Genomic DNA, 18,570 nt, shown 5'->3' on the forward strand with positions numbered 1-18,570 from the left:
GCATCTTGCAAGCTCCCCGAGCAAAAGGGCGGGAAAACCCAAGCTTGCAAGATGCCCTTCCCTCAGAGCGGGAACCCTTGAGCCCCTGACAGTTGAGGAATCAGTGGGAAATTTATTACTGACACTGTTGTGGCATTTTGTCTCTTTTCTCAAATTAAATGCTGGGGAATAAAAGATGAAAATTAGAGGTTATGAATCAGGACCAGTTTACTGGTCATTTGGTCACCTGAGGCACCAGATGGAAAGAGGCCCCATACCTTCTCCTTGTGCATTTCTGGCTGGATCCAGGGAAGGTTCCAAAGGCAATGCCTCCGTAGTCTGCCTTAGGTCCAACCAGGGTGGCAGCAGAACAGGTATAGGAAGTGTGCAACTCCCACCGCAAGGTTTGGCCCTAGTTCAAGATAGGCTGCAGAGTTTGTCTTACACCCAGCTGGGGTGGCAAGGGGAGAGAGTGCTTGGGGTGGCAAAATGCCTTGAGCCATTCCTGTCTTGAATTCGCCTCTTGTCCGACATTTCAGAAACCCGCTAATAACTGGCCAGACCCTGACTATCTCCCTATTCCCTCTCAATCGGTATCGTTAATTTTCACAATTAGATGTTTCAAGATAACTGAGATTTGGAAATGAAAGGGTTTTAATTTTTAGTACTCCCCATCATGCTGGCACATGAAAGGAAGCTCTAGAAGTATAAACACCAAGAAGTAGGACCATGCTGACTGTGTAACCCCCATTTCAGTATTTTGGGTTGAACCGAGTGCTTTTGGAAAGGGAAAGGAGATTTATTTCTAGGGGTGTGGGGTGGGGAATTAAATGTGCAATTAGTTTATTTTTAAATTGCTGCCACTGTTTTCAGTGTCTGCAGGGGCATCAATGTCAGGCTTCTTTCTTATTCCTGAAGCAATACCAACCAATCAGGAACTGCATAGTGAGTATGATGGCACCACAATGCTACACAGCCAGACAGATTTGGGGTCATAGTAATATCACTGAGGACAAATGACTGAGTGAGAGCAATGTGATTCCTTTACGGATCACATGGGTGATCCCAATTCCTCAGGGATGGAGTAGCGAACAGGATAACACCACAACACTAAGTAGCCAGACAGATTTAGCTATGTGATGGTGTCACTGAAGACAAGCAAAGCCTGTTTAAAGTGAGGGCAGTACTTCTCGAATGCTGAACACTTTTGCCTCCTTTTGTCTCAGCCATAGCTGAGAAATTGGTAGAAGCAGGGAGAGAGCACTTTAGATTCTGATGCCTCCAAGGCAGGCTGAAAGAGTTGGGACCGGGTGGGTGGGATAGTTTGGCAGCTCTTAGTGGTTACTTACCTTCAGCGTCATTTCAGCAACAAAGATTGCTGTGAAGATGTAATTAGATACCGTAAGGAAGATCCTCTCCTAGAAGAAACAAAGGTAGACTCACAAGATGCCTGGCGATAGTTTAAATCATTGGGAAATTATGCTTTTTAATAAAAATACAGGAGTGAAAATATAGACTACTTTAGGGGCAAGTGGTTCTTTCTGTCCAGCATCTCAAATAAGTTCTGGTTTGCTGTCTTCCCTCTCAGTCTACTCTTTTGATTCCATCCACTTCTTGTGTGGAGTTTGAATACAGATGAAGCAAATACAAATGTATGTGGACCAATAAATGCCTGAGGATGACTTCTCATATTACAGATATACAGAATCACCAGGTATATAGTGACCACAATCAAAGAGCGTGGCTGTAGTGTAGTGCAGCCTAGGATCTGGGAGACCTGGGTTTGAATCCCCACTCTGCTACTGAAGCTTGCTGTGTTACACTGGACCAGTCCCTTTCTCTCAGCCTAATCTGCCTCACCAGATTACTGCTGTGAGAATAAAATGGAGGAGAGGAGAATGACGTTGTAAGCTGCTTTGAGTCTTCACTGGGGAGAATTTGTGGGGTCCATGCATGTCGTCTGGCTTGCACAAACAGCTTGCCAAGAACTGGAAAATGCTGCATGCTCAGATTTCAAAACTGCTACATGTCCAAGGTTCACATCCTATCTCTTGTGAATGAGGGGGAAAAATTATCTCTGTGTGTTCTCCCATTTAAAAACTAATTTCAAGAAAATCACAAAGAAATGATCACATCTAATCTCTTCTGCAAAGCTGTCATGGGCACAGATTGTTTCCCTACTTTTAGATGTTTTGCAGCTGTATGGATCCCCAAGATTAAAGAAAGGGGTGTGGTTTTTTTGTCATTCCCATATATCTGTGAAGCTATCTTAGGAAAGCACAAATGTACCATTCTGAAGTTTTGGAGGTGTCAGGTAGACTGGATATGTAATCAAAGACTGTACATGACTCTGGGAAGGTGTTTAACAAACATATGCTATTTTACTTCAGAAAAATTAATCCAAACCCTATGTTCTCACAATCACAAACAGAGATTGGAAGTACCACCACCCTCCGTTTTAGGCATTTTCTCAAGATCACTTGCAGCATGCCCATTAATTAACCTGGAACATACTATAGCCTTCCTTTGGTCATACAAACCAAGTCTGCATAAATGAATGTGTGCTTCCCTGGTCTTTCACATCTGTCTTTCATAATGTCATCCTCACAGCCCAATTCTATTTAGAGTTACTTCAGCCTAAACCCATTCATTCAATGGGCTTACACTAGAGTAACTCTGCAGAGAACTGCACCGTTACTATCCTACTTTATTCCATAAATCATGAACACAAATACGAAAGATTACTCTTCCCTTTAAATGCTTTTTGGAAGAACTGGAAGTCCACTGACTTCACCATTGTGTAAAGAGTAATCAAATGTGACACTGGAGTATCACCACTGCATTAGCTCTTTTAACAACAGCATGGGAGGAAATCACTCAGGAAGTTCCAGACAATCTAGTACCTAACTAAAAAAAAAACAGCAAAAATGAGAAGAGATTAGCTGCTACTTGCCACTGGTTCTTTTAGCCACTTTGCAATCTTCTGTATGATAGTACGCTGAGAGTAAAAGCTCTCTTTTTTCTTTTTTGGTGACAGATTCTTAGAAAGATATTGGATTTTTGTTCATGCTTTATTTAAGAGGCTGTGGAGAACACATGCACCTGTGCCACCAAAGCTTCCCAAAGGTCTTATGTTCCATCCCAATAGGCTATGGAAAAAGATTACTCACTGTGCTCCTCTGTTCAATCTGAGGTCTCTCCAGGGCAATAGTGATGCAGTTCAGGAAGATGAAGGCCAAGACGATGTAATCAAAGAGTTTATGAGCAATGATAGTTTGGCAGAGCATGCGGAACCTAAAAGATAGTTTAAAAAATAACTGCACTAAAGGACTATAGAGGGAGTGAGAAGGTTTAGCGGAAGTGGAGAATGAGAGAAGAGAATTCAGATACTCTCTGCAATGTTACCTGTTAAACCTCCTGTATCTCTTAGGGGCAACACTGAATGGATTGATTTCTCTTTGATTAGTTGTTGCTTCAAGCTGGCCTTTTTTTTTTTTTTTGCAACATCTCCCCACTCCTGCCTTTCTGTTGTTTTTAATTTTAAGCATAAATATATCTGCTAAGGATTTCAAGCATCTGGTGAAGTGAGCTCTGATTCACAAAGGCTTATGCTGGAACAAATGTTATTGGTCTTTAAAAGTGCCACCAGACATCTGTTTACACTTGAAGGCGCTGTAACTGACCTATCCAGCATTAGTTCGTGACAGACTTTTGGAATCTCCCATTCTGACTGTTGGGATAAAATCCTCTGTCCCTGTAGGCTTTGTACTGTGATACAGAGTGTTTTGTTTAAAGGATAGGGAGATCTTGGGAAAACAAGCTGCAGGGAAGGGGGGGAAGATAAAGGAAGGAATGGCAAAGAGAAAGGAAAGAAAACAAGAGTGATTGGCAGGGGGAGATATGAGAGAGAGAAAAAAAAGAGGGGATGGCTGCAGGAGGGCTAACATGGTACCAAGCCATTGTATTATTGCTACTAATTTGATGTTGTGTCTGATAATGTCACGACAAAGCCTGTCCTGCACTCTGAAAGGTGGGCAGTTCATATGGGATTGAAAGTAACAAACCGTGCATTCCTGAGCTGTGCCGGCGGCCAGGATGAAAGTGCCGTGGAGGCTGGCGAAGGCCTGTGCCGGCACAAGGGCCCAGAGCGCCGGTATCCAGGCAGTGTATGCCGGAGTTTGTGGCCCCAACGCTGGTGTGAAGGCCCAGACGCCGGGCCAGGACACCGATGAAGCCTTCCACCAGCGTCTGGATGCCGGCAAAGGCAGCATCGTTGTCTTGGGCGTTCCCAGGGTGTCCCAGCGTCCCGGGAGGCATTCCCATTGGGGACGGGACCGCCGTTACGGCTTAGGAACGGCCCCCTTTTTTAAGGCCGAGATGGCGTATCTCCCATGCAACCCTATGAGGATTGCACGGATTTTTGGCGCCGGGCAGAGGCAGCGCTGCTGTGTTGCCTCCTAAGCCCAGTGCAGGCATTCCACTTAGGAATGCAATGTAAATTATTCCCATGATGAAATTTCAAGGCAGTACAACAACATCACATCCCAGTTCCTGTTCCTGCCCCACCCCCCATCCTAAATGCATGAGACACACCTGTTTTGGGGTGAGAAGAGGTAGATAGACCAGTCATCCCGTAATTCACACCAGTCTGGCTTGTAGGCCTCTATCATCTTTTTGATACGGAAACATAGGCTCTGAGGACAAGGAAGCAGAATGTCAGAAGTTGCTGTTTTCTTGACTTTATTCACAGGAGGATCACTTGCTTTTGATTCTTTTATGCCTAGAATACCAATGTGGAGATCTCCCAGTTACTGACTTTTCGTCTCTGTGGAGCAGGGGTCTCCAATGTGGTGCCCACATACACAATGGCACCCACCAATATCATTCCTGGTGCCCAACAAATGTTTTTAGAAAGTGGGCAGAGCTAGGTGGGACATTTGTCCAGCAAGGCTTCTGATTGGCCACTGGAGATTTGAGTGGCTGTGCAGATATTTCAAAACGTTGCTTTAGCAGCAGCAGCAGCCATCACAGCACAAGAATCTTCATTGTGTGACTGAAGTTAAGCTGCAGCAGCCATTTGATGGCTGGTTCCAATTCCTGCAGCCACTATATTGTGGTAGCCATTTTGTGACTGCGCCCGCCATGCTGTGTCAGAATTCCAAAGAGGATTCGCCATGCCCCATTCAAGGTAAGAAAAGGACTTAAAATCACAGTTGAGGGATGATAACGGCATGGGCAGAGTATTCACCGGGGCTGTCATGGTCTGAGTTAGAATGACAGAATGGTGGGCCTGAAAGAGAGCTCCAGGGTCATCAGAGCCCAAACCCATTGCACCACAGCAGGACTAATTGAGCTAATTTACCTCCCAGAAAGTAGAGAATCGGCATTGCCTTCTGAATCAGACTGAAAGCATTGCTGATTGTACCACAGTTAATGCCACTAACAAGCACAGACTACTAAAACAGCTCAGAGCAGAATAGAAACACATTATTTGCTTGAGATGTCTCCCAACTGGCCCCCCTTTTAGCAGACATTTCCTAAAAACCCACTGGATCCACAGCTGGTAAAATCCCACTGGGTCCTCAAGTGCTAAGGGCTTTGAGAGTTACGAGCAAGCAGGACTATGTAGAACATGAAAAAGACATCTTTATGCGGCTGAATTTCCCAGGGTAACAAAGGGCTTATGTAAGATAAATGCTGCCTCCTAACACCCATTTGCCCCTTCTCCAGACCTTATGCTGGAATCCAGGGCCTGGGCAATGGAATCTCTCATAGCAATTAGCAAGCAAGTGTGTGACTTGTTCCAGTTGAAGACACTAACCCAGACTAGTCATTAAAACAATGTTTTTCATTCTGTGTTTCTAGACATCCTGCATTCCCCAGGAGCTTGTTGGAGGTTCTTCAATGAGAAATTTCCCTGGAAGGCTTGTTCATTACTGCTGGTTTTGCTCTGCAACGCAAAACCATTGGGGACTTTTCATGTTTCTAGGGTGCATTCTCAGTTCACATGAGGCCCAACAGGTCTGGCCAGCAATGTACTGAGTATGAGTCCTGGAACATTCCCTAAGATCCTCTGCAATAGCCACAGGTTTCTTGACACTCAAAATGATGCGGAAAGGGCTTTATGGAGATAGGAAGTTTGGAAACCACTGTATTTCAGCTTTGCTGTGATCTCCTGTTGCACAGTGCCACTGAGGAATTGTGGGCGGGCCCAGCGTTCCTTCACATACCTGCTATCATTACTTTCAACTTTGCAAACTCTTATGATTTCTTTAATGAAGGTAGAAAAGTACTCACATAGTCAATCTCCTCCTCATCTTCTCCGTGGCCCTTGCGATTGTTCATTTCTGGAAAGATGTCCTTTGTGATAGTGGGCATTTTACCATTGCAGTCCTGATGCTCGCTAGGCCCTGTCGTCACACCTATTCTCCGTGATGGCCTGTGACCGGATGGGACAGGTGGTGCCAACTCAACCAGCTCAGAGGAGCCTTTAGTATCTAGGGAGACTGTCCGTCGATGGTGTCGAACTCTTACCAGCCCTTCTCTTTCTCCCTCAGAAGTCCTGTGCCTTTCTCCAGATAAGAGTGACTCATGCTCGGCTGAAGGAGGCTTGTGTTTGAGGCTGTGTCCCCGCGCAAGGCTGTTCCAGCTGGAGCGCCGGCTCCCCCAGCCCCCGCTCCGGCCCCAGGCTCCATAGTGAGAACTACGAGAGCTAGACTGTAAGAAAGACCCAAGAAAGGGATCAGTGCCTCAGCCCAAGTTTGAAGGTTATGTGCTAGTATTTTCAGTCTTGGACTCACACCCTATGCCTCCTAGAGATAGGCTGCCAATAAGATAAGGGAAAGCACAAAACTGCAAGTAAATGAAGCCTCTAGAAAGTGAGGACAAATATACCTTTCAAGAATCCCTGATTTGTAGAGCCATTCCTGATTTTTAGTCGCTGTTGAAAGATTGTCCCTCTCTCCCTTATAAGCCCTGTGAGGTCCTTGATTCTTATCAGGTGTCCCTGAATTTCCTGGCAGCTGCATCTAACAGCAGCTACAGGCCACTGTGGAGATCACCACACTGGGAAAGAATGTTTGCTCATTTGCCTTCTCCACTCAGTTCCACAGGAACAAGAGAGAGCATCAGTAGACAAAAACCCATGGCTTCCCTAGCTTGGTAGACGCGTTGGACCTCATTTCTTCATGGGACACTCAGCCATCTTGTCACGCAATGCTACATCCCCATCACTGTGCCCCTTGGTTTTTTCCTTTCTCCTTCAAAGTTCATCAAAATATGAAACAAATTCAGCATTTGAGATTTAAAGAGCAAATCTCACTTGACGTTGGTGTTCATTGCCATAGTAGTACAATGTAATGGATATTCTGCCTTGCAGATGGTATTCACCACTTTCAGCATACATGAGATGACCTACCATTTTATCTTTACAACAAGCCTGTGTGAGGCAGATTAAACTGAGAGATAATGCCCAAGGCTTTTTGGCTAGGCAGGGATACAAGCCTAGGTATTCCCTTCCAAGGTCCCCATTTGCTATGATCTACTGACTCTGAGCACCTCACATTTATTTGGGAAATAAGAAAAGGGAAGGACAGCAGGAGATATAAGTTTGATAGTGTTGGCCTGGTTCTTCTAATAAAACTACAGCACATACTGGATACTACCTACCAGGAATATTTCCAGCACTAACTTCAAGAGCTCTCTTGCACAACTCCTGTTCATTTCAGTGGCACTGAACAGGAAATGGATTGTGCCCATTCTTGCCATCACACACACACACACACAATGCTGGGATGTGCTTAAGCTACGTGGGAAGTGAAGTGTCCCAGAACTGGGCTACCAGAAGGACTGCATAAGCAGTAGGAGATGGGTGGGGCTGGCTGGGGCTGGCTGATCTGGAAGCAGAAACTGTTGGCTGCAGGCTTTTAAGGGCCAGCTCAGCAGCAGAACAGGTGCTTTGATGGAAAAGGACTAAGGTTCACGCCCAAGTCAAAATCTCAGGAATTAAGGATGCGAATCATTCCAGCACATTGGTCTTGAGCAAAGTAGCTTTACATTTGCATGGGTTGAATTAACTCACCAAAGACATCACACTGCTTTTTCTGGACTGAAGTGCAACAAGGACTTGGTCTGGCTGCAGAGTATGGCGGGAAGGATTAGTAATTCCAGCAGCTGCCCCAGGTTGGTTTAGACAGGGAATGCTGGGGTCAAGATGTCCATTTGGGGTCATAGGAACTGCACAGAGCTTTGGGTCTGACCATGAAAACACAAAAGAAAGAGAGAGACAGAGAGCAAAAAACATTCTTTTCCCTTTGGACTTTTTCTTCTTCTCTACTGGCAATGTTTACGCAGAGAAATGTTTTGTATGCAAAGGGTGGTGAACTTGAAGAAACTGGCTTCAAGTACTAATCCCAGATATGGAGGTTCTCCATTTCTGCTGTCTCAGCAGTAATGCCTCTAGAAGATGGAAAAAAATAGGAAATAAAAATGTAGCCCTCCCCCATCACCTACCATCAGCTTCTGCTAGAGAAGTTTCTCAGAATCTAGAAACATTTAATCTCCTCTCCTTTGGAGAAAGAAAGCTTATTTCTGTAATGCCCACAGGGCAGGGTTCATTTGCTTTGCATTAACCTGTGCAGAGAGGGTCCCTGCCATAGGTGCTCCACTGTGGCAGAGGCAGAACCAATGGTATAATGACAGCTGGGCTCGCTGTTAGCGATCTGACATTTAAATAAACCAACACCAGTGAACTCTCAATGCCTGGCTTTTTCTTTAGAACAGGTGACAGCTGTAGCTTTGTTCCCTTTGCAAGCGCATGCCTGCACGTATTAAAAAGGCAGAACACAGAACAAAGAGAGCAACTGGAAAAGGCATTAACCGCCCTGTGGGAGGGTGCTGTGCCCCCTGGATGTGAGTGGCCCATTTTTGTCCTCAAACCAGCACAATTGACCTTCATTTGGTCTCTCTAGGAGGCAAGCGGCACCATTTAAGCTACCGCCAGTTTCACTCCAGCTTCCCTGGCAACAGATTGTACATTGAGCCACAGACCATGGGAGTACATTTGAAACATCAGGGGTTTTAAGGGCCTGAAGTGCCAGGACTCCCAAGGTAGTGTACCTCAACACACCATCCTAGAACACACGTCCCTCTTAAAAACCCACAGCTAGTAAAATAAGCAGTAGGAGGCAACAGGTGTGGGGAATACAGGGCAAATAAGCAAAGAGCATTGCACAGAAAACAAAAGACAACATCTAACTCAAACGCAAGCTTTACCTATTGTAACGTTTTTCCCTTTCTCTGTTTGACCCCTCTATATGTAATCTCTGTAAAGGCACCTCTCTGTAGTGTTCTGAGGTGATGTGTGTTATGCTGCTTCCTTTCTTTCCTGATTTTCGCTGCCGCCAAAGGTTCTCACCTCAGAATTCTTAGTTGGAGCCGAAGAACAGGACGGCTTTGTTGTACATGGCAGAATGACAGAATGGTCATTGCGTGGGGGTGGCTCTGAGGTAAAAGGGGATCCTTTATTCTAAGATAAACAGTTGTTTTTTCTTAAACATAGAGTTTATTTATAAGTAGAACAACGTCGTGCTTTCTGTAAGGTTAATAAGCTTGATCTCGTCAGATCTCAGAAGCTAAGCACAGTTGGCCCTGGCTAGTATTTGGATGGGAGACTTCCAAGGAATATCAGGGTCCTGACGTGGAGGCAGGCAATACGAACCCCCTCTGAACATCTCTTGCCTTGAAAACCCTATGGGGTCACCATAAGTCAGCTGTGACTTGACAGCAAAAAAAAAGCTTAGTGGTTTCAGTTAGGTACAGAGGCATAATTGTTTCAGTAAGTTCTCTAAACTTTCTTAAATAAACTTCGCCACTTAGGCTAATAACCTCCACAGAGGACTTATTTTCTTCTCTTGCCACTTAGGCCAGTAACTTCCACAATGCTTAACTTCCCAACTTGCCACCCCGTTTAATAGCTTCCACACAGAACCCAGATTTCTCTCACACTCTACAGCCCCTTACTCAAGCTCCTTCTTCCACACACACACTGCTCAGCATGAATTCTCACACAAAGCCTCTCTCTGAACCACCCAGTAAATCCCCCCCCCTTCGGGTACAGCTCCCGGCCCATCATGACACACTTCGCTCACCCAGCCAGCTTCCCTCTTTCTTACTCTACAGGCCTATGTTTTAAATAACAGCAACATATATTTAAAACTCCACATCAAATAGAAATTTAAAAAAACCACAGCATTTACACAGCAAAACATACTTTCTCTTCAAGTCTTTTTACCAGTTTACTAAGGCCCAAGTCTAAGATTCCTTTTTTAGGGATCCCTTGCCAACTACAGCATTTTGTGAGAATAGTTCCTCACCATCATATTCTGAACACTGGCCCCACTGGTAGGCTTGAATCCTGTCGTAAAACTCAGCTAACGAAAGGCGTTTCATCAGTGGAACAAGACTTCCTCGCCTCTCCCCTCCCACTGCAGCCTGATATGATCCCCCAAAAGTTGTTCCTGGGGGAGAGGAGATCCATAGGAACTGCATGAGAGGTGAATCAGAGTACTTTAGTGGAAAGGGGAAATGGTGAAAATCACCCCCTCCCCTCATTAGCAAAATACACTGGGGGATCCAACCCATAGCTTGGGCTCTTGGTGATTCATATAATCTCCATTGTTATTCATCATAGACATCTCCGTTTTTCTGCATAGACAACTCCCTGTGTAATCCTGACAAAGTAGAACTAGTCTCTCTCTCTCTAGCCCCTTAGCTAGAATGCTCAGGGTTGTAAATAGCCTGTACAACCGCCAGTACTAAATTAACGTTCTGTTTCTACATTGACCTGATCTTGTGATTGTGTGTGAGCGTTGCCTGCAATATTGCCAGTGCCCTCAAAAGAATAGCTATCACACAAATCCTTCCTGCTTCTTCTGACTCTTGGCTGATTTTATTTGTGATTAAACCCCAGGTATCATTATGTCAAGACAGTAGCCACTGAATATTTTAGGCAGATTTTTTCCCATTTGTCTGATTTGCTTCTGCAATTTGGACACTAGGGGTCTGATTAACCCTCAGTGTGGGGGGCCAAATCCATCAGCATCTTTATCCTAGTTCCTGTAAACTCAAGACAAATCATCCAACCATCCAGATTTTGTCAACCCTGTCTAGAAAATCACCGTCCCCGTCTGAATCAAGAGCCCTTCCTTTCAGACAGAAGAAAACAACAACAACACGGCCTCTGAGCTACAACATGGCCAAAGGACACCAAAAGTTCTTTAGAAGTGCACTGTCACAACACTACCTCTTGTAAGCAGAAATGCGAGGGCACAAAGCCTCCAGATACAAAAATGCATCTTTGTGGATTCAGATCATACCTTGGGAAAAAAGAAGCTTCTTAAGATGTTTTATGCTGTAACAGTGGCCCAAAAGATCTCCTGGTAATAATTGGCATCCAGACTGCTAGGGAAGCTGGGGGAAGGAATGTCTACCTAGATACAGGCTTGCTCTCTGTGTGCTTTAAGTAAGTGGGAGTCATGGAGTGTCAGAGTGAACTATAAACAATGATAGGAGAAACTGGATGAAACTGCAACTGTACTGAGCCGCCTCTATGTCTGTAGTGCTATCAGCTTTACCCTGAATGTTGATGGGTTGTCATATCTTGAATTTGGATAAATATCCCTTCCTCAGTATGATCGGGACTCAGAGATTTCTCCCCACTAGGGCCTCTGAGTCAGCAGCTGCAAATAAACTTTTTCTTGATAATGATCTCGGGTCTCTATCACCCCCCACGAACCCGTTTACTACATCATTTCTGGTGCCGTGCCTCGTGAAGGGGGGAGAGATGGGGTGTTGCCCCCCTCTTACTCACCCGGCTCGGGGTGCTGGGCCAGGGTGCCTTTGAGTCCCTTCTGCCGGCATGACCTTTTTTGGTCGAGAGAGTTACGCATGGACACCCTGGCCTCACTCACCCTGGTAGGGTGTCGTCGGAACCCAACAGGATCGCAAGAACCAGCCCAGCACCTCTGGAGGAGATCACAGAAGGCAGGTTATCCGGGCTGTGTGACCGTGGTCTTGGTATTTTCTTTCCTGACGTTTCGCCAGCAACTGTGGCAGGCATCTTCAGAGTAGTAACACTGAAGGACAGTGCTTTTCTACTTTTTCAGCTAAGCTCTACAGACATTAAGGGCACTTTATTTTTCCAGGCCACTATAGACTTACAGGCCCTTAGAACTCTGTGTAGATTCTTGATATTTTTGTCTTTTACAGTCTGGTTCCAAATATTTCAACGTACCCTATTTTTCCTGATACCAGATGAAGTTTTTTTCCAGCAAATGACTGTATCTATATGTTAACATTGTTCCTGTGGCTTAGACTGGGAGTCATTCGAGAGGGGCCTCCTGCCTCCTGCCTGAGACTGTGGATTTGCCTCCCCCGCCCTGCATTAGCAAAGGCTTCAGTATGTTTCTGTTTGTGTCTCAGACTCATTTGTTTTACAGCTCCTGTGGAAAGACTGGTGATTTTTAGTTCTGGTTCTGTGGCAGTCATGCCTATTCTAGACTGCCTGAATTCTCTGGTGTTTTGGTGTTTCTCTTTGTAATGATCTCAACTGTATGACTATTGTGAAAGGTTGTGTATGTTTCCATTCAAAGTTGACAAAGAACTTTTGTTTTTTGGGATGCGTTGTTTGAAGAAAGAAAAAGGGTTGTTGTTTTGTAAAATGTACCAATGCGGGATTGATGTTGCTGCTATGTATCATGCATTATGCAATGTCTTAGAAGTCTATGTGTTCTTCCATTAATGTATCTTGTTCAAATGTGTTCCTGCTTCTTCCAACTGTCTTTCCTAAGTTGTGGATTTTTCAATAAAGCTGTTTTAGGGACCTCCAGGAATTTCCTGGAATTATTGCCCACAGAGAAAGGTATTTCACCTGTGGCCCTATCAACTGCCTGTGTACATAAGCAGGTGCAGGAATCTCACCTTTAGCCGTGAGAATCTGTCCTCTTCCTCTGTCTTTTCTCTGTCTTTCCTCTTGTCTTCAACTGACAGAGTCTGCATAAGCATCCACACACTGACATTCTTTAAGTTATAATGTTGCCAAGCCTAGCTGGCTTCTTAATGTTGTTAAATTGTTTGTTGGATTTCAGTAGCAAGAAATGACATATTTTGAGATGGGATGTATTTGTGAGATCAACTGTTAAAAATGTATAAAATGACCTGAATTAATTGTGCCCAGGATGGGAATTAGAAGGTTGGTCAGAATGAGAATTGGGAAGTCGATTGAGTGGTGGAGTGAGTGGTTCACTGAGATAAGAGGGTTCTGGGATGTGTATTTTGTGATAGAAAGTATGGTGGAACGGAAAGCTGTCACTGCTCTTATGTCTTTGTATAGTCATGATGATTTACAGGTATAAGTGTGATTAATATGCCCTTAGCAGGGACATTCATCACAAGGGGGGGAATGTAACAGTGGCCCAAAAGATATCCCGGTAATAATTGGCATCCAGACTGCTAGGGAAGCTGGGGGAAGGAATGTCTACCTAGATACAGGCTTGCTCTCTGTGTGCTTTAAGTAAGTGGGTTAAGAGTCATGGAGTGTCAGAGTGAACTATAAACAATGATAGGAGAAACTGGATGAAACTGCAACTGTATTGAGCCGCCTCTATGTCTGTAGTGCTATCAGCTTTACCCTGAATGTTGATGGGTTGTCATATCTTGAATTTGGATAAATATCCCTTCCTCAATATGATCGGGACTCAGAGATTTCTGCCCACTAGGGCCTCTGAGTCAGCAGCTTCAAATAAACTGTTTTTCTTGATAACGATCTCGGGTCTCTCTCTCCCCCCACGAACACCTGTTTACTACGTCAATGCTTTTATAAAATACAGTCAAGTTGTAGGAGGGACTCAAGATTATTCAGCTGGGTGATTCCCTTATTCAAGGAAACTAGATGGTCATGCTAAAAAGCCAAGGCTCTGCAGCTAAGGACCTCTTTCTAACTGTACATAATAATTTACACATTCTTATTGCAAACTGAGGCTGATTTAACAAGTCCTGCATAAAACAGTTTTGAGCCCTTCTCCCACTCTTGGGACACACATGCAAAAAACAGAAAAAAACAGTTCTAAACTAGGAGGAGGAGGAAGAAGAGTTGTTTTTTATATGCCAATTTTCTCTACCTTTTCAGGAGAATCAAACCGGCTTACAATTGCCTTCCCTTCCTCTCCCCACAATAGACACCTTGTGAGGTAGGTGGGGCTGAAAGACCTCTAAGAGAGCTGTGACTAGCCCAAGGTCACCCAGCTGGCTTCATGTGTAGGAGTGGGGAAACCATCCCAGTTCACTAGATTAGAGTCTGCTGCTTATGTGTAGGAGTGGAGAATCAAACCCAGTTCTCTAGATTAGAGTCCACCACTCCTAACCATTACACCATGCTGGCTCACTACAAGAGAGGGTCTCATTTCCCTGTATCCTCCTTCCCACACTACCTCCTTTTCTTCTTTCTTTCTTCCTAGTAGGCCCCACTGTCTCTCTCCTTTCTCTACTTCCTTCTCTCCTACTTACAGCTGCTCCTCCCCATCTTGAGATTTCCCTCCCTCCCTTCCACTATATCCTCTTCCTGTTTCTTCTATCCCACCTCTTTTCTGCTACCTCCTTCAGTTTTACCTCTCTCTCACCCGCCTTCTCTTTGCTTTTCCTGCTTTGTTCCATCATTCCTGCTGATTTTTGTCTAAATCAACTGATGGCAGAAAAGCTGGTTTATAATCATATTTGAAGCTTTCAGTGTACATGTGCTTTTGGTCTTAGATGCCAACACATTCTATGCAAGACACACCCCAGCTCTGCAAATCCCACTGCTATAATGATTGTTCCGACTCTTAGACCCGTTGATCTTACCCAAGCTGTCCTGGCACTTGCCAAACTCCTCTATGTTTGATGAACTCTGATCCTCATCGGAATACGACCGGTTAGCATCGCCCTGAGTTGGAAAAATAAATACAAAGACCTGGGAATTGTGAGCATCATGAGAACAAAAGAGACTTTCTCCTGTGATTCCAGCATTTTGTTGCCATAGCTAACTAGGGAATCTTCAAGGCTGGCAAACCTCCTCGTGAAACTATTTAGATTATTTGCCATTGGCTGGATGCTGTTAGATGAAAGGCAGGCCCCTCCCATGGTTCTCAGAATATGATGTGCCATGTGACTTTGCTGAATTTGTGGAGCTCTTTTTAAGACCATGCTCCACATAGGACACCTTACCATTTTTTCCCCCAGCCCCTATCTTCCATAGACTGGTGCCCTTCCTCTTGGAAAGCAGTTACCATAGCAACTCACCTCGGCCTGGAATCCCTCCACTAGGATGGCCACCAGCAGGTTGAAGAGAACATAGTTTCCAAATGTCATAAGAGCCACGAAATAAAGGGATGCCCAAGGGGAAGTTGAGGCCATGCCGTTATAGAGAACAACGTTCCAGTCCTCCTGAGTAAGTATCTGAAAAACAGAACCCAACCTTGTAAACCTCAAGCAAGAACAAATATGCTGCTTTATGAAACTGTACTAATGAGTAGTGAAAAAAAAATCTCTCCTTGGGTCTTTGTTTTCAAGAGTCTTTTACAGTCCATTCATATGTGTATTTCTTGAGATGGTTTCCATGGAGGGGACACACTGGCCTTGCTATTCCGTGCCAATGCCACAGGCGCTTTATGAAATCTAGTGGCAGATCACTGGAGATGAGCAGCAGATAAAGTGCATTTCAGTTAAGTGGACACAGCTGGGCTCAAGCTCCTTAGCAGGTTTCCAATATATGGCATGATGGACTGTGTGCAACAATGTGTTAAATACAGCACTGGGCCAAGAAGACAAACTGTTCACATGCCGTGTGCTCCCTTACCACTCCATACTTCTGAGAGATGACACATCCTTCCCACCACTTCCTCCTTTTGCCCTTCCTGGGACTCACCTGGAACACAGTGACGATGGCCCAAAGCAGAGAGTCAAAATTCTTCCGGTCAGGAACTGTGTCTCCTGTGTCTGTCCTGAGGCTGAATTTACATCCAAAGATGTGCATTCCCAGGATGCTGTCAGGTAACATTTTTATTATCAATACATTTCTATGTCCATGTGTTTTTGTTCACATATTCATTAGATGTATTTGTATCCTAGGAGCCCCGTGGCGCAGAGTGGTAAGCTGCAGTACTGCAGTCTAAGCTCTGCTCATGACCTGAGTTTGATCCTAATGGAAGTTGGTTTCAGGTAGCTGGCTCAAGGTTGACTCAGCCTTCCATCCTTCCGAGGTCGGTAAAATGAGTACCCAGCTTGCTGGGGGTAAAGGGAAGATAACTGGGGAAGGCACTGGCAAACCACCCCATAAACATAGTCTGCCTAGTAAACGTTGGGATGTGACGTCACCACATGGGTCAGGAATGACCCGGTGCTTGAACAGGGGACTTTTACCTTTATTTGTATCCTGCCTTTTCTCCAAATAGGGTTGACAGATCTGGCATGGGAAATATCTGGAGATTTTGGGGGTGGAGCCTGAAGAGGGCAGGGTTTGTGGAGGGGAGGGACTTCAATGGGGTAGAATACCATAGAGTCCACCTTCCATTTTCTCCATGTGAAATGATCTCTGTTGCCTGGAGATAAATTATAATAGCAGGAAATCTCCAGCCATCACCTGGAGGTTGGCAGTCCTACTTCCAAAGGAGTTTAGAGCAATGCATGTTTTTTATTCATTGAAGACCCAAAGGGACTTTCATCATCATTCTCCCCTCTGCCATTTTATCCTGACAACCTACTCGCTGAGGTAGGTTAGGCTGAAAGACAGTGACTAGCCCAGGGTCATCCAGCAAAGTTGTTCCATTTTATTCTCACAATGGATTTGGTAAAAGAATGACTGCTTAAGCAACCCAGTGAGCTTCATGGCACATTTAGGCCTGGCTTCCTTCATTCAAATTTAGCATTCTACATCATGCTACCTGTTCTACAGTGCAATCCTAAGCAGAGGTACAGCCTTCTAAACCTATTGACTTCCTTGTATAATACACAGCTGAAGAACTGAGGCTAAAAGTGCATTCCTAAGGAGAGTTACTTCAGTCTAAGCCCATTGAAATGAATAGGCTTAGACTGGAGTAACTCACTATAGGAATGCACTGTAAGTGAACTTTCCAGGCCTCGCAGAGCCTCTTTATCCAGAGACCACACTGGGTGATCGCAACTGTGAACTTGTACTTCATCAGTTAAAAATTCCTTCGTATTTGCATGTGTGTGCATACACCTGCCTTCCTACTGCATTTCCTGCACCTAGTTTATGCATTTTTGTCTGCCCCAAGTGAGTTTAACTTTTTTTGAGTCGCTTTTCCGTAAATGGGGCCCCTATCAATTTACAAGTCTTTTGTCTGAGAGAGCTTCACAAATGATCCCCCCTTTAAGTTTGCATGTACAGGTGTAGAGGGGAAAGCATGTTTAGTTGTGTGAAAATGCATTCCTGATCACAGCTTCTCAACAGGTGTACACACAGTGAAATTTATGGAAACACAATCTTCACAAATGACAACATACGCATTCTTGTTGTAGCCCTGCACAAAAAATGCTGAGTATAATGCACCCCTCAGGCCATATGTGACAAAAACTCCCTGCTGGCCTCAGCATAAAGAGTGTGAGGCCCACCAAGGGAAGTAGGCCAGAAGAACTTTTATATATTCTAGAATGGAAGCAATGAGGCAGTATGTGGACTCCTTGGGGATGGAGTTGCTAACAGTGTATTTCATAATAGGTAATTATGAGGCTACTGTAACTTGCATGAGAAAATTACATCTGTTAGAATTATGAGTCATCATTCCTACTTTAAATTTTGAATGTGTGTGTATGCCATCAAGTCACAGCTGACTTATGGCGACCCCGTAGAGTTTTCAAGGCAACAGATGTTCAGAGGTGGTTTGCCACTGCCTGCCTCTGAGTGGGCTGAGAGAGTTCTGAGGGAACTATGACTGGCCCAAGGTCACCCAGCAGGCTTCATGTGGAGGGGTAGGAAATCGAACCTGGTTCTCCAGATTAGAGTCCCCCGCTCATAACCACTATGCCACAAATAACGCCAACTAATAACAATGCAGAATGGTCCTGATCCTTCTCATGGTAAGAAAAACTTTGAAGTGCAGCATTGGTCTGAAAGCTTCCATAATCAGACTCTGGGAAAAGTTACAACGTAAATAATACTGATCTAAGTTTATTTTTTCATTTCTTGTTCACCAATACTGCATCTCTCTGAATTCAGTCCCATCACTACTGTATCTATTTCCTTCCCACTTGGTGTAGCATAAACTGGATTCTGTATGGTATTATAGGTTGCATCCAAGCTGCTGCCACCCCTAGAGAAAGGATACCGATACTGGCATCATTTCATTTGAGGGAGGCAAAGTTTGACAGATAAGCAGCATGCAGGGAGAAGGGTTTTTAAGAAGCTGCTCTCCCCAGGCCCCACTCTCCTCCTTCAAATTGTAGCCTCCACGGTTGCACTGTATTAAAAACTAAGACTGAAAAAGCAATCATGGAACTACACAGAATGTGCAGTTCTGCTCTCAGTTTCACATTGATAGA

The 18,570-nt window shown here is 44.7% G+C and overlaps 1 protein-coding gene across 1 annotated transcript in view; it reads right to left on the bottom strand.

Annotated features, from left to right (window-relative positions):
• The window catches only part of CACNA1I (calcium voltage-gated channel subunit alpha1 I), a 183,910-nt gene that overhangs the window by 59,002 nt on the left and 106,338 nt on the right, over positions 1-18,570 (bottom strand). The window contains exons 11-18 of the mRNA XM_056846177.1: positions 15,938-16,055; positions 15,313-15,468; positions 14,875-14,956; positions 8,060-8,232; positions 6,277-6,696; positions 4,573-4,673; positions 3,150-3,273; positions 1,329-1,397 (exon numbers count right to left, since the gene is read on the bottom strand). Of these exons, the coding sequence (XP_056702155.1) occupies positions 1,329-1,397; positions 3,150-3,273; positions 4,573-4,673; positions 6,277-6,696; positions 8,060-8,232; positions 14,875-14,956; positions 15,313-15,468; positions 15,938-16,055 (1,243 nt within the window). The remainder of the gene's footprint in view (positions 1-1,328; positions 1,398-3,149; positions 3,274-4,572; positions 4,674-6,276; positions 6,697-8,059; positions 8,233-14,874; positions 14,957-15,312; positions 15,469-15,937; positions 16,056-18,570) is intronic.

This window comes from Euleptes europaea, chromosome 3, assembly GCF_029931775.1.
Source record: "Euleptes europaea isolate rEulEur1 chromosome 3, rEulEur1.hap1, whole genome shotgun sequence".
Lineage (NCBI taxonomy): Eukaryota > Metazoa > Chordata > Lepidosauria > Squamata > Sphaerodactylidae > Euleptes > Euleptes europaea.